This window comes from Ochotona curzoniae, unplaced genomic scaffold (assembly GCF_017591425.1).
Source record: "Ochotona curzoniae isolate NIBS_2020 unplaced genomic scaffold, NIBS_Ocur_1.0 contig_66, whole genome shotgun sequence".
Taxonomy (NCBI): domain Eukaryota; kingdom Metazoa; phylum Chordata; class Mammalia; order Lagomorpha; family Ochotonidae; genus Ochotona; species Ochotona curzoniae.
The window spans coordinates 23165965-23179738 of NW_024466512.1; the positions used below are offsets into that span (position 1 = coordinate 23165965).

At 38.6% G+C, this 13774-nt stretch overlaps 1 protein-coding gene across 1 annotated transcript in view; it reads right to left on the reverse strand.

Annotated features, from left to right (window-relative positions):
• ABCC2 (ATP binding cassette subfamily C member 2) overlaps positions 1-10805 on the reverse strand; it is a 58490-nt gene extending 47685 nt beyond the window's left edge. The window contains exons 1-3 of the mRNA XM_040992315.1: positions 10538-10805; positions 7887-8060; positions 205-330 (exon numbers count right to left, since the gene is read on the reverse strand). Of these exons, the coding sequence (XP_040848249.1) occupies positions 205-330; positions 7887-8060; positions 10538-10567 (330 nt within the window). The 5' untranslated portion in view covers positions 10568-10805. The remainder of the gene's footprint in view (positions 1-204; positions 331-7886; positions 8061-10537) is intronic.
• Positions 10806-13774: the final 2969 nt, after the last annotated feature.

A 13774-nucleotide genomic window follows, 5' to 3' on the forward strand; every position in this document is an offset into this window, starting at 1 on the left:
CTAAGAAACCTAGATGTTATCCATGATTCTGAAGTAGAAAGATATGAAATGTTTTACCCCATCACAACCAAGCTTTGCCTCATTATAAGATATTTTAAAAATCAGATGAAATTGAGCTTATTTTCGGCCCCAATGAGCACATTTCAGCTAGACATCTACAGGTAGAGGGAAGATAAACAGAGTAGAAGTGGTATGTGGTCTTACCCATGTGACCAGGTAGAGAATTGGGTTGGTGTATCTAACAGGAGGGATTGCATCTTGCCCATAGTCTTCTGTGAGTGCAAGGACCAAATCTATGACAGCTAGAATAAGAAGAAACCCAGCCAGCACCTGAGAAGGGAAAAAGACAAGTGTAAACAGGATGGCACTGTTTTTAATACTCTTAGAACAGAAAGTTTTCCAACAATGGATGGAAAACACAATATGCAGTGATTCAGGTAACATACTAAATAAATATTTCTTGAATAAATGGATACATATAGTACAAGTCATTGAATAAATAAAATTCAAAGGATGTGATACATGTTTCTCTGAGGAGCAGGATAAAACTTTTGATACTCCTCCCTTCAAAAGTCAGACGCTTGTTCCCCCTCCACTGACTGTGGGCTGGATTTAGTGGCTCGCTTCTGATGAACAGAAAATAGTTAAAGTGTGTGATTTTCAAACCTAGATCATAAAAAGCAATGTGTTTGCCTTTCTTGTTCTCTCAGATCACTCCTTGTGGGAAAAGTGGTCAGTCCTGTCATTAGGACACATAAATAGCTCTAGGAAAATATATTCTTGCTGAGGAACTAAGACTTCTTGTAAATGGCCAGCAAGAATCTTGGATTTTTCTGTCAACAACCACATGACTAATTTTATTTTGGGACCAGATCCTTCATCTCATTCAAGCATTCAGTAGACTGTAGCACTGGTCAGCTCATACTATTTGCAACCTTATGATAGAACCTGGGGCAGAACTCAGAAACACAGCTCCTAAACGCTTGATCCCTTGCCTCTGAAATGATAAGATTTTTTTAAAAGGCTTAATTTTTAGGGTGTTAAATTTTGGATAATTGGTTATAAAGAGCAAGTCAGTGTACTAGGTTTAGAAAGGAATTCACCTACTGCAGCAGAACAACATTACTTAATTTTTCTTAAATTTTTAAAAATTATTTTATTTCTATTGTAAAGTCAGTTATACAGAAAGGAGGAGAGACAGAGAAGAAGATCTTCCATCAGCTGATTCACTCCCCAAGTGACCACAATGGCTGGAGCTGAGCCGATCTGAAGCCAGGAAACAGGAGCCTCTTCTGGGTCTCCAATGCGGGTACAGGGTCCCAAGGCTTTGGGCTGTCTTTGACTACTTTCTCAGGCCATAAGCAGGGAGCTGGTTGGGAAGCAGGGCCATAGGGGCACGAACTGACACCCATATGGAATCCCTGAGTGTGCAAGGTGAGGACTTTTAGTCACCAGGCTACCATGCCAGGCCCTAAAATTTATTTTTAAATTTATATGAAAGGCAGAATTTCAGAGAAAGGGAGAAATGGGGCCAGAGTCAGAAGGGGGGCAAATACATGGTTGCAATGGTGTGGTAGGGCCAGGCCAAAGCCAGGAATCCAGAACTCGATCTTGGTCTCCCACGTAGATGGCAGGAGCTTAGGTTCTTGGTCTATCCTTTGCTGCCCTCCCAGGTTCATTAGTAGGAAGCTAGATCAAACGTAGAGCAGCCAGGACTTAAACTTGCCCTCTGATATGGGATGTCAATGTTGCAAGTGGCAGCCTAACCCACTATAAGATAACGCTACCTGCATTATTCCTTTTCTTTAGTTGTTGATTCCAGTCTTCATCGCACAAAACTTTTTTTTTGTATTTTTTTCTTTTTTTTATTAATTGTATTGCATTATGTGACACAGTGTTATTGGCAATGGGATTCCCCTCACCCCTCCCCGAACCCTCTCTCCATGGTGGATTTCTCCACCTTGCTGCGTTACCACAGTTCAAATTCAGTTGAGGTTCTTTCATTGAAAGCATTTACCAAGCATAAAGTCCAGCGTCTTATTATCCTACTTGGTTCAACGATTTCTTGGTGAGACCATCTTTGGTCTGAAGGTAAAGCCGGTAAAGTATCATCCCAATCAATTAAAAGCCCCAAGATAACATCAACAACCATTTACAACCTTATGGCATTAATCGACATGGTATTGATTAACAATATGTTAATAGGAAAATGCGGGTTCTTAACTACATCCTGTGACTTCTTCATAGACATGTCAATTTTTGGTTTATATTCAACTGGATTCCATACACCTCAAAATGGCTATAGATTACTATTCAGCTGTCTCGTCTATTTTTATTTTAATATTTAGCTGTTTATAGTGTTGAAGCATGATTTTGCTGAACTTAGTTGTTTTTCGGATGGTCTGAACTGGCTTATAACTCTAGCAAGACATGTGTCATCAGTCTAGGTACAGAACATTGTTTTTTGGAGGGGTGTGCAGAGAAATCCCTAATACCTCAGTGAGGCGTAACTAATCTTTGTGTCCCACCTAGTGAGGTATAAGTGAATCCACGCTGACCCTTTCATGTCTGATTCTAAGCTTTCCTTGTTGTTGTCTGTCCATTCTAGGTTTTTTTGTTTGTATGTTTGTTCATTTGTTTTGAGGGGTTTCTGGAGTGATCCTAATGATCATCGCAAGAGAGGGTGGGGGCCCAGAGCCAGAGCTAGGCGAGGACCAGAGAAAGCTCGCCTTCCTGGTCCCGAAGGAGGTTTATTGTTCTTCTGTTTCTGCAGACCAAAGCACATAACTTTTGAAGCTCATGTTGTAAACAACTGTGACTATTTCATCACAGCGAGACCTCAAGTCAATCAATATTTATTCTTTGAGTTCTTAAGACATGACACGCATCATGCTGTTCTAAAAGTTCACTCTCAACTTATTATGAGGAGAAACCACTGCCTCTACTGAGCAGGTGTACCAGTATGTTAGCTTTCAAAATGAAGAGTTTTATCTAGTACCATCTCCCTTACTCTCAGCCTATTCCATGACCATCTATCTACCTCTGCTCATTTTCCTAAGTTTCATCCATCCAGAATGGCTCAGGTAGAGATATTGAGCCCTTTGTAATGACAAAGATCCAAGGGGCTAAATGAATACACTTTTAACTACTAGGACCAAATGCTATTAATTATAAGGAGTAGCGTCAAAGAAGTAACAATGAGGGTGCATTGTTTCTAAACATGTCCTACGCTCAAAAAAGGCTACAACGTTTTTTAGGGAAAACATAATAGCTTTGGATGTGGTTATATTTATCTTTGCTAAATTAGAAGGTAAAATAGAGCAAGCTGGAGCTAATGTATCTACCAGTAAGGATGACTTGATAGAAAAAAATAAGAGCAGACCACTCCCCAGACCAGGAAAAAGGAAGAGGCCTTACCACAGTCTTATATAGCTCAAACTGATAAAACTGATTAGAAATCCATGGATCAATTCTATGAAAAGGACCAATTTATACAAATCTTCTACGCAGTATTTAGAAAACCTCCTAACAAACCAAAGGGAAGAAATGAGTATATCCACTTCCCATCCAGCTCCCTGTTTGTGGCCTAGGAAAGCAGTAGAACACAGCCCAAAGCCTTGGTACCCTGCACCCGCATGGGGGACCTGGAAGAAGCTCCTGGTTTCTGATCAGCTCAGCTCTGGCCTTTGTGACCACTTGGGGAGTGAACCAGCACATGGAAGATCTTTGTGTATCTCCTTCTCTCTGTAAATCTGCCTTCCCAATAAAAATAAATAAAAATCTTAAGAAAGAAGAAATGAGCATAAACTATAGAAAGGTAATTTAAAGAAAAAAGAAACACCAATCCTTTTAAAGTTCAAAAATATGTTCAACTTCATTAATAATGAGAGTACAATTAATAACATATCACTTTCAACTGATTAGAAAACATTATAAAATTTGATAATAAGAAAACCGGTGACTGCCAACAGTCACTAAATCAGTTATGTGGCTGTTGGCAGAAGAAATCGGTGATTGAAGGCAAATATTTATGTAAGGCAATTTATATTACCTACAAAAATTCTGAGTCCTCACACTCTTGATGCAGTCATTTCATTTTTAGGAATTTACCTTACATGCTACTTATTGCAATATTACTTATAATGACAGAATATTAGGTGCCATTCAAAATCCTATCATGTAGGGCATAAACATCACTAAATAACAGCATCTCGAGTAGTCACTGAAAGGAAAACAGATTGTCATGATCTCCAAAATAAAGAAGGGCCTCTAAGGGACCCTCACATTTACACAAACACATACATGTGTGCAAGTGTTTGCAGAAGCATGGATTACCTTTGAAAAGATATACAAGGTGGTTGTCACCAAGAGAGGACAGAGTAACTGCAGTATTATGTTCCCTTTTTTACCTTTTGAATTTTGAACGCTCTGAGATTTATTTATTCAAAAGATAAAAAGCTAAATACACTAATATACTTGTTTTAAGAAATGAACAAGCAAAAAAAATTTCAAAAAGGGAATTAACAAGTGACTGGAAATGGTAATTCACAAATAAAGAAATATATTTAAAAATTAAATAATGCCAACTGCATCAGTACTTCTAGAAATGCAAAAATTATACAAGAAACCAGCTTTTCACATAAAATTAGTGAAAATGAAAGCATGATACATTATGCAGAAAATGTACTTTATCATGAGTTGGACAAGAATCTAAAACATTTCCTATATTATAGAATTCTTCCACTATATTTTAAAACCTTAAGTTGCTTTTATAGTTAAATATAGTAATTATGATAATTATATTCATAGAAAATTATTCTGAAGAAATAACTTGAGTTTTAGGCAAATATTTATACTTAAATGTGAATGGAAATATTGCTTTTGAGAGTGAAGAATTTTAAAACCTAAAATAACACAAAATAGTGATAGGAAAGTTCATTAAGAGGAGTGAATATTAGAAGAATTATTAAAATAAGTCATGATATATTCACAAGATGAGTTATTCCATAGTCATCAAAATCATACTACATAACAATCCCAACACTGTAAATAATTTTATTTTCTGCCATCTTAAATTATAAAGCTGCACATAAAATGTTATTTTTTTTAAATACTCATAGAAAAATGTGAGAGTTTCCAGTTCAAAGTCCCAGATTACACTATTTATCTCCATCCCTCCCCATTCCATTTAAATGACACATTATTTACAGATAAGAATGTAATAACCAAAGTCATTAGAACAGAGAACTCTGGAGGACAGAAGGAGGACATACACGTGAGGAAGATTTTGACTGAAGCATTCCCATTTAGTATTTTCTTTTTGAGAGAGAAAATTTAAAAGAGAGAAAATAATATTAATAGAATAGTGATACAATTATCAATGGATTTTAATTAAAACATTTTATTTTTCTAGAGTTTCCAAACCTTTTACAAATACAACACATTATTTTTATAACCAGAAACACATACACTTTTACCATTAGAATCAGGAAAATATTATGCCTAATGATTACCAGGTTGACATTCTCTGTCCTTATTTATGGAAGAAATTCAATCAGAAAAGTCATTTACTAAGCTTAACTTCTTACAGAGATAATTTTTCACTGGAATGAAGAAAAAGTATTATAGTTTTGCCATATTGGATATTTGTCCATTTCTATGAGGACCCTTTTCTCTAGCACATTATGAGTGATAAGACACTGGTTAGAAACTTCTACTCATTAGAGGGTACCTACTTCCCATAGCTTTCCTAGCAGTTAAATGTCAAATCGCAATGTCACACATTTTCAAGGACAATATCCCCCAACAGACCTAGATTTATTAGTAAAAAAAAAAAAAAATCTCTGAATATTTAACCAAAATCTGTTTCCCTCAAAGAACCTTTACTCACTTATCTTGGCACTGCTTTCTCAAACTTTTCCTAAGTTCAGCAGTTTTTTACAAGTTATACTTCTGCCAATAATGAAAGATTGCTCTTACCTCACTGGGTCAGTATTCAATCCAGTTTTGCTGAATATCATGTCCTGACTCCAGCACTTCCATAGCTTAGTACCACATTCCTCTTTTGTTCCCCGGGACTCGTTCATTCATTAGAATTAATTAATCAACTAAAGAGTTAGAGAGACACAAATATTGTCCCAAAGATCTGGTTCATTCTGCAAAGGCCCACAAAGGCTGGGGCTGAATTGAGACCCCCAAGTGGAGAGTCAGCAGCCCAGGTCACCATTGTGGGTGGTGGGAACCCAACAACATGACCCATCAATGCTGCCTCCCAGGGTCCAGACTGGACTGGAAGTTGGAGTCAGGAGCCAGAGCCAAGGACTGAACCCATGGACTCCAATGTGAGACACTGACATCTTAATGTCCACTTTGATTCACTTTCTTTTTTTTTTTTATTGTTGTTAACATTGTATTATGTGATACAGTTTTATAGGCACTGGGGATTCCCCCCACCCCTCCCATACCCCTCCCCCCATGGTGGATTCCTCCACCTTGTTGCATAACCACAGTTCAAGTTCAGTTGAGATTCGTTCCTTGCAAACACATATCTAGCATAAAGTCCAGTGTCTTATTGTCCAGATAAGTTCAGTGGCCTCTTGGGGAGACCCTTCTCTAGTCTGAAGATAGGGCTAACAGAGTAAAGATCCGGTCAGTTAAAAGCCCCAACAAAACCTCAGTATCAATATACAACATTATGGAATTAATTGACATAGTATTGGGTAAACAATATGTTGAAAATAATGCGAGTTCCATTCTTCGAAACATCTGGGTTGAGACAGTATCTTTGATTCACTTTCAAATCCAGCTCATTCAACTACCTTTCTGTGTTCTTCACTAAGGATCTCCAGTGAAGCAAAACAACCTTGGGAGTCACTCGATCAAGCAAACTAAGTCCAGATGAGACCAACACTGCTTACTCATGACTAAACAATGATGATAACAATTAAGAATCAGAGAGATGAAACAGCTCAGAAGCAGCTACAAGAAGAAGTTGAAAAACGGAATCAAATTGAGGACTGAGCTGAAAAGAAGGTTCTCACGGAGGTACAACTTCACTAGATGAGGAATTCTGTTTTTCAGTGTTTCAGAGTAGAAACCAATTATCCTGAAATTTTAAGATGTTAATCCATGTCTGCCATTCTCAGAGTACAAAATAGTAGGCTGTAAATAAGACACAGAACTCCTGAGAGACTGATCATCCTGACTCATGGATTACTGTGGGGAAACAGAAATTCTATGTCAGGTGCAAGTTCTGGGAGATGAGTGATGGCTAAGTTTTCTGAATGGTATAGAAGATACTTTACATGGCTCATTTTTACCTCATGTAAGTGCTGATTCAATGACAGTCTCTTGATTTATTAGAACATCTTAAAAACAGACAATGCAAATTTCTCAAATACTAAAATTTCATGGAAATGTAAGTATAATTATTTTGGTGCAAAACTTTTTGAAATCCATCCATGGAGTTTTCATAACACTCATTTATAAGAACTTTTTTAAGTTCCCTTGCAGACATGGATTCCAAAAATTTTTATACCAAGGTAAACTTATCTTAATTCCACTCTCATACTTTTTTTGGCACTCTCATACTGAAAAGAAAATATGAACAGACTAATCCATTATTAACCATTTTTGCTTAGGGATCTCCATGTTTGTAAGAGTTTAGTCATTTTTTTTTCCAAAAGATCAAAGTCATTTTCAGAAGTATGGCAAGAAGCCAGAGAGACATAGGGCGGGTGCAGAGCGGGACATGACAGCACGGCTCTACCCGAGCCAGCAGTACCTGAGAAAGCTGGCCAAAGACAGGGATGAGAACTCGGCCCCAAAGAAAATGTCTCTTTTGTGCATCAAGGAAATAATGTTTGGAAATGGTGGCGCTGCCATACCTGCTTAGCAATGTAGAATCCGGTTATAGGTGATCTTGTGGTCCTGGATCTATAAACATGGAAAAGCTGCCAAGGGGCCAGGAGCCACAGGAAGCCCAAGGGAATCCACACCAGCACAGTCTGCTCAAAGCAAAGTGGCAGGTCTGCCTCCGGACTGTCCAGCAATGAGGAATTCTAAGGGTTCAAAGGGAAGGATTGTTGGTTACATGCCATTTTTGACAACAGCCCATCTCTGAATAAAACCTACCTGCTGAAAAACAATTTTAACCCAATTCCACACCCTCACCCAGACTCACTCTTCATCTGTATTTCTCCTAGTTACCTGCACTGATAAAAATTCACCTTTGAATGATTTTTCCGGACAACCTATCCTCTAAAAATCCAACTTCCTGTGACTTTAATGAATTTTTCATTAGCTATTCTAAGCAAGCTTCATCACTATATTTGTCAAGTTGTAGGAATAAGAACTATTCATGATTCCAAAGGGAGAAAATTCCTTGGGATGTAAAATGTGTTCTTAGGGCCCAGCACAATAGCCTAGTAGCTAAAATCTTCACCTTGCATCAACCAGGATCCCATATGGGCACCAGTTCACACCCTGGCTATTTCGCTTCCCTTCTAGCTCCCTGCTTGTGACCTGGGAAAGCAGCAGAGAGCTTGGGATCCTGCACCTGCGTGGGAGACTTGAAGAAATTCCAGGCTCCTGGCTTCAGATCAGCTCAGCTCCAGCCATTATGGCCACTTGGGGAGTGAACCAGCAGATGGAAGAACTTTCTCTCTGTCTCTCCTCTCTGTAAATCTGACTTTCCAATAAAATGAGTAAATCTAAAACAAAAAAACAAAGAAACAAACAAACAAAAAAAAAAAAACCCTTGTTCTTAAACTAGTTTCTAGCTCCGATTGAACTCACTGGCAGACATTGAAAGGTACGGGCTCCAGATGAGCAGAATGTGGAGTCATTCTGTAGCACACATCTCCTATGGCCCAAAGGGCATGTATCAGAACCGCAAGAGCTGCAGGTGGGCCAGGCCAAAGAAGCCCAGAACTGAATCCGGGTCTCCCATATGAGTGACAGAGATCCAAACAGCTGAGGCATCATTACTTGGGGTAGAACTGGAACTGGAAGTGGGATTCAAGCCCAGGCACTCTAACATGGGAGGTAAGCATGCCAAGTGGATTCTCGACAGCTCACTGAACACTTACCTCTCTCAGCAACTGTTGTACCAATCTTTGCGTTATGGAATAAATTCAATGTTTTATGAGGTGAGAGAGACAGCCTCAGTTCTTATGTTTGGGTCACGTAAAGGTAGATAGGGATTAGAAATTGAGACTGAGATACAAATTTAAGCATTATCAGCACTGAGATAATTTTTGTCCCCTTAGAATGGGGCGGTAATTATTTTTAAATTATTTTGTATGGCTATTTCTAAGAGATTCTTTAAACAAAGGGTCGTCCCTTTGGTTTGCAACAGATAGCCTGCAAGATCCTGGGGCCACTGGAGTCTTCTTGTTGGATACATACGTGTCCTAGCCTTGAAGGCTGTGGCGCCCAGGGTGTTTCTAACATAGGAAATGCTGCCCACATGCTCTGCTATCGCATTCCTCCTCCTCTTCTGTCTTCATAGATATCAAATGACTCTGAGCTGATTCCAGGAATCTGATAACACTTTTTCAAAATCACTAAACCTAAAGTTCCCTCTCATCCTTTGCTCCACTAAACCATTTAGTACTCACAATTTTTGTTTTGAAATTCTCTGTTCTCTATTGCTATATGATCTTATATTATTCATCCAAATGCCTCACCTTTTCTTCAGGGGTAACTTTATCTTTCCTTTTTTATTTGATAGTTTAAAAATAATTTAGCATTTAAAAAATTGTTTGAAAGGCAGAGAGACCGACAAGGAGATCTTCCATCTATTGCTCTACTCTAAATGTACACAATGGCTGGGCCTCAGTCAAGTTGAAGTCAGGAGCCTAGAAATCAAGCCGGATCTTTAAGGTGCATGGGTAGCAGGAACCCAAGCTGTCACCCACTGTGTCTAGGGGTGCGTGTTAGCAGGAAGTAACAGAAATAGAGCTGGGACTTGTACCCCAATGCTCTGATATGGGATATGCATATCTCAAATGATTGCCTTTTCTTCTTTCCTTTTTTTCTAAAAACAGTTTTGTCCAATGCTCTTTAAAAATTATCTCAGTGCTCACAATGTTCATGTTTGTGTTCCTGATCTCAGCTTCCAGTCCACATTATTAAGTTGCCAGTTCCTGTTAGAATGTACCATTTCAAAATCAACATATCTTAACAAGACTCAATTATGAGCACATCCTAACCCCATGTCACACAGACTACAAAACAGTTTCCTTTCCTAAGCCTGATGAAATTGGAAGGTTCTTCCTCTGTTTCTCACCAGAGTAGGGAATTTTACAGCAATTGAGAAAAGAAAGGTGACAGACATAAAATAGAGAACAAATTATATTACTCTCCCCTGCAGAATATAATCTGTAAATATTATGAAATATCTTTTCTAAAAACACCAGAGCTTTGAAAAACATTATCAAATATTCTGGTTCTTGTTAATGGCTACTCCAACCTAATCTACCACTTGGTCTGTGTCTAAGAAAAGTCAATAATGAAAATAAATTTAACTTCTTACCCAAAAAGTAGATTTGCAGAACTTCTCCATTTCTGGAGAGCTTCTGGAATGAAGATTTTTCTTTGACTATGTTGCTTCTTCCTTCCTCTTTTCCTCAGACCTTGTAGAAGGAGATCAGCAATGTGTTATCTCCATTCTGATGTTCTGATGTTCCAATTAAAGGCAGTTTTCCTGAACTTTCATCTCAACCATTTAATCTTTAACTGTGCCTGGATGCATGTTTACATTCTACCAGTGGATGTCCATGTGACTGAGAAGCCCAAGCACAGGTAGACTAACTTGTACCAGAAACCACTGAAGGCTTGTTAGCAGAGCAGGCTGGCAAAGCAGGAGTGCAGTAATCTTGCACTGTCCTGGGTCAGAGGACTGCATTGACAGAGGAGGTGTATGCCTCTCAAGGTGCAGTTTCACCTCTGTTTAAAGGTCTTAGAGATTATAGAAATGTGGAATATACTAATCCTCTGGATTAAACATCTTTAAAATGATTATTTTTTAGAGAAAGAGAGACAAACAGAAAGTTCCCAATCACTGGCTCACTCCTCAGATACAGTACTAAGACTGGAGTTGGCAGTGGGGAGGGCAACCCAGGTCACCCGCATGGACCTCTATCACGGCCACCTTCCAGGGCTTGCATTGGCAGGAAGCCAGAGGCAAGACACGAACCCAGATACTTTGATGTGAGTGTTGTAATGACTAAGCTAAAACACTCCTCTCACTCTGGATTTCTAATGAAGAACACAGAACTTAAAGGCAAATACAATGCAAAATTTATTTGAAAAAGTTGAGTTAAAAAGCAGCTATCCATTCTGAACCTAGAATGCTTTAAAAAAGCTTGTGGAAAAATGAAATTAGGAGATAAGTTTATTGGTGCAAAAATATTTAAAATCAGGGTCTGGTATGGTGTTTCAGTTGGCTAATCCTCTACCTGCAAATTCCAGTATCCCATATGGGTGTTGGTTTATATCCCAGCTGACCCACTTCCCATCCAGCTCCCTGCTTGTAGCCTGGGAAAGCACAGAAGAACGGCACAAAGCCTTGTGACCTTTCACCCACGTGGGAGACCCTGAAGAAGGTTCCCAGGTTTGGATCAGCTCAGCTCTGCCATTTTGGCCAGTTGGGAACTGAACCAGTGGATGGAAGGTCTTTTTCTATCTCTCCATTCTGTAAGTTTGACTTTCCAATTAAAATAAATATATTTTTAAAGCATTTAAACCAGTGCAATATTTTATAACATACAGTTGCTATGAACTCTACGAATAGCCTTTGTATGCATGAAGATAAACACATACACATACATGTATAAGTTATGCATCTATGCGGCAAAATGTTAACTTTACCTGGAACGGTTACGGGTGACTTTTTGTTTATCTGTGCTTTCTGATTTTCTCATAATTGTCAGGTATTCATTGTGTAAAAAATGCACACATTATTTATTTTGTTGAAAACGCAAATATGACAGGGTAGATATTGTCTAGTAGGCAAAGCTGCTGCCTGCAATACTTGCATCCCAAGAAGGCTTTGGCTTGTGTCTTGGTTGTTCCAATTCCAGTCTAGTTCTGTGCAAATGCATCTGGGAAAGTAGCAGAAGACCCAAGTGTTTGGGCACTTATACCCACATGGAAGAGCCATATGAAGCTCCTGGTTCCTGCTTTCATCGTGGCTCAGCTCTGATCATCTTAATCATTTCTAAGTACAGAATTCACTAATGCTAAGTGAGCCACCTCACAAACCTCAACTTAAAAAAAAAGATTATCCCAATATAACTTAATTTTCAGTACCATAGAAGAATGGAATAAGAGTATTTTATTGTTAACTACCCATTTTCATCCCTTCTATTGAGACGGGAGGAACACCAAACCCAATACAAAAGGTTCAACTTGGAGTTCCAGGTGGGTGAATACATCTATAAATCCATTGCTTGTTTGGTGTGTGTATACAGACTGTACCTATACAGACTAATTACCAAAAGAGTAACCCTCAAAACGGGAGAAAACTTTTGCAACTTTCATGTCTGCTAACAGATTAATATCTAAAACATAAAAGAAATGTATATAACTCAAAAGCAATAATAAATACATACATACATACATAAAATCAATTGAAAAATGAGCAAAGGATCTAGACATTTCTTTAAAAATGACATAGGACTCGACATGGTAGCCTAGTGGCTAAAGTCCTCACCTGGCATGCGCTGGGATCCCAGGCGGGTGCTGGATTGTGTCCTGCAATGCTGGACAAAACTCCCTGTTTGTGGCCTGGGAAAGCAGTAGAGGATGGCCCAAAGCCTTGAGATCCTTCGCCCTGGCTCCTGGCTGCTGGCTTAATTCCAGCTGCTGTGGCTACTTTGGGAGTGAACCAGTAAGATACAAGATCTTTGTCTCTCCTCTCTGTAAATTTTCCTTTCAAACAAACAAACAAAAAAAATCTTTTAAAAATAAGACGTAAAAATGGCCAACAGGTATGTAAAAAACAAGTTATCACAAAGATGAAAAACAAAATAATAATGAGTTAGTATTTTAGTCCAATTAGAATTATCATTTTTTTTTAAATGGAGAGATAAAATGGGTTGCCAGTGATGTGGGCACACTATTGCTAAGAGTGCAAACTGGTGCTGCAAGTATGAAACACAGTATGGAAGTTCCTCAAAAAATTAAAACAGAACTATCAGATGACCCAACAATTCTATATCAGAATTCAGAATCTAAAAGAGATAGCTGTATTACATTCATAGTATCATTTTTTAAATAATAGCTTATATATGGAAACAACTCAATACCCCTGAAAATGATTGGATATGGGCTGGGGCTGTGCTAAAGAAGCAAACTTCTGCTTATGGCACCAGAATCCCGTATCAGTGCTGGTTTGAGTCCTGGTTGCCCACTCTCCAATTCAGCTTCCTGTTTATGGCCTGGAAAATCAGCAGAGGATGTCTCAACTCTTCTGGCCCTTGCACCCATGTGCAAGAACCAGAGGAAGTCCTGGCTCCTCGCTTGGATTGGCCTAGATACAATCATTGTGGCCATTTGGGCAGTAAACCAGTGGATGGAAGATCTTTCTCTCCCTCTGTATTTCTCGATGTCTCTCCTTCTATCTATAACTTTGCCTTTCAAATAAAAATAAAATAGTTTTTTTTTAAAAAAAAAAAAAAAGAAAGATGGGGCCCAGCACAGGAGCCTAGTGGCTAAAGTACTCACCTTGCATGTGCTGGGATCCCATATGGGCACCAGTTTGTATTCT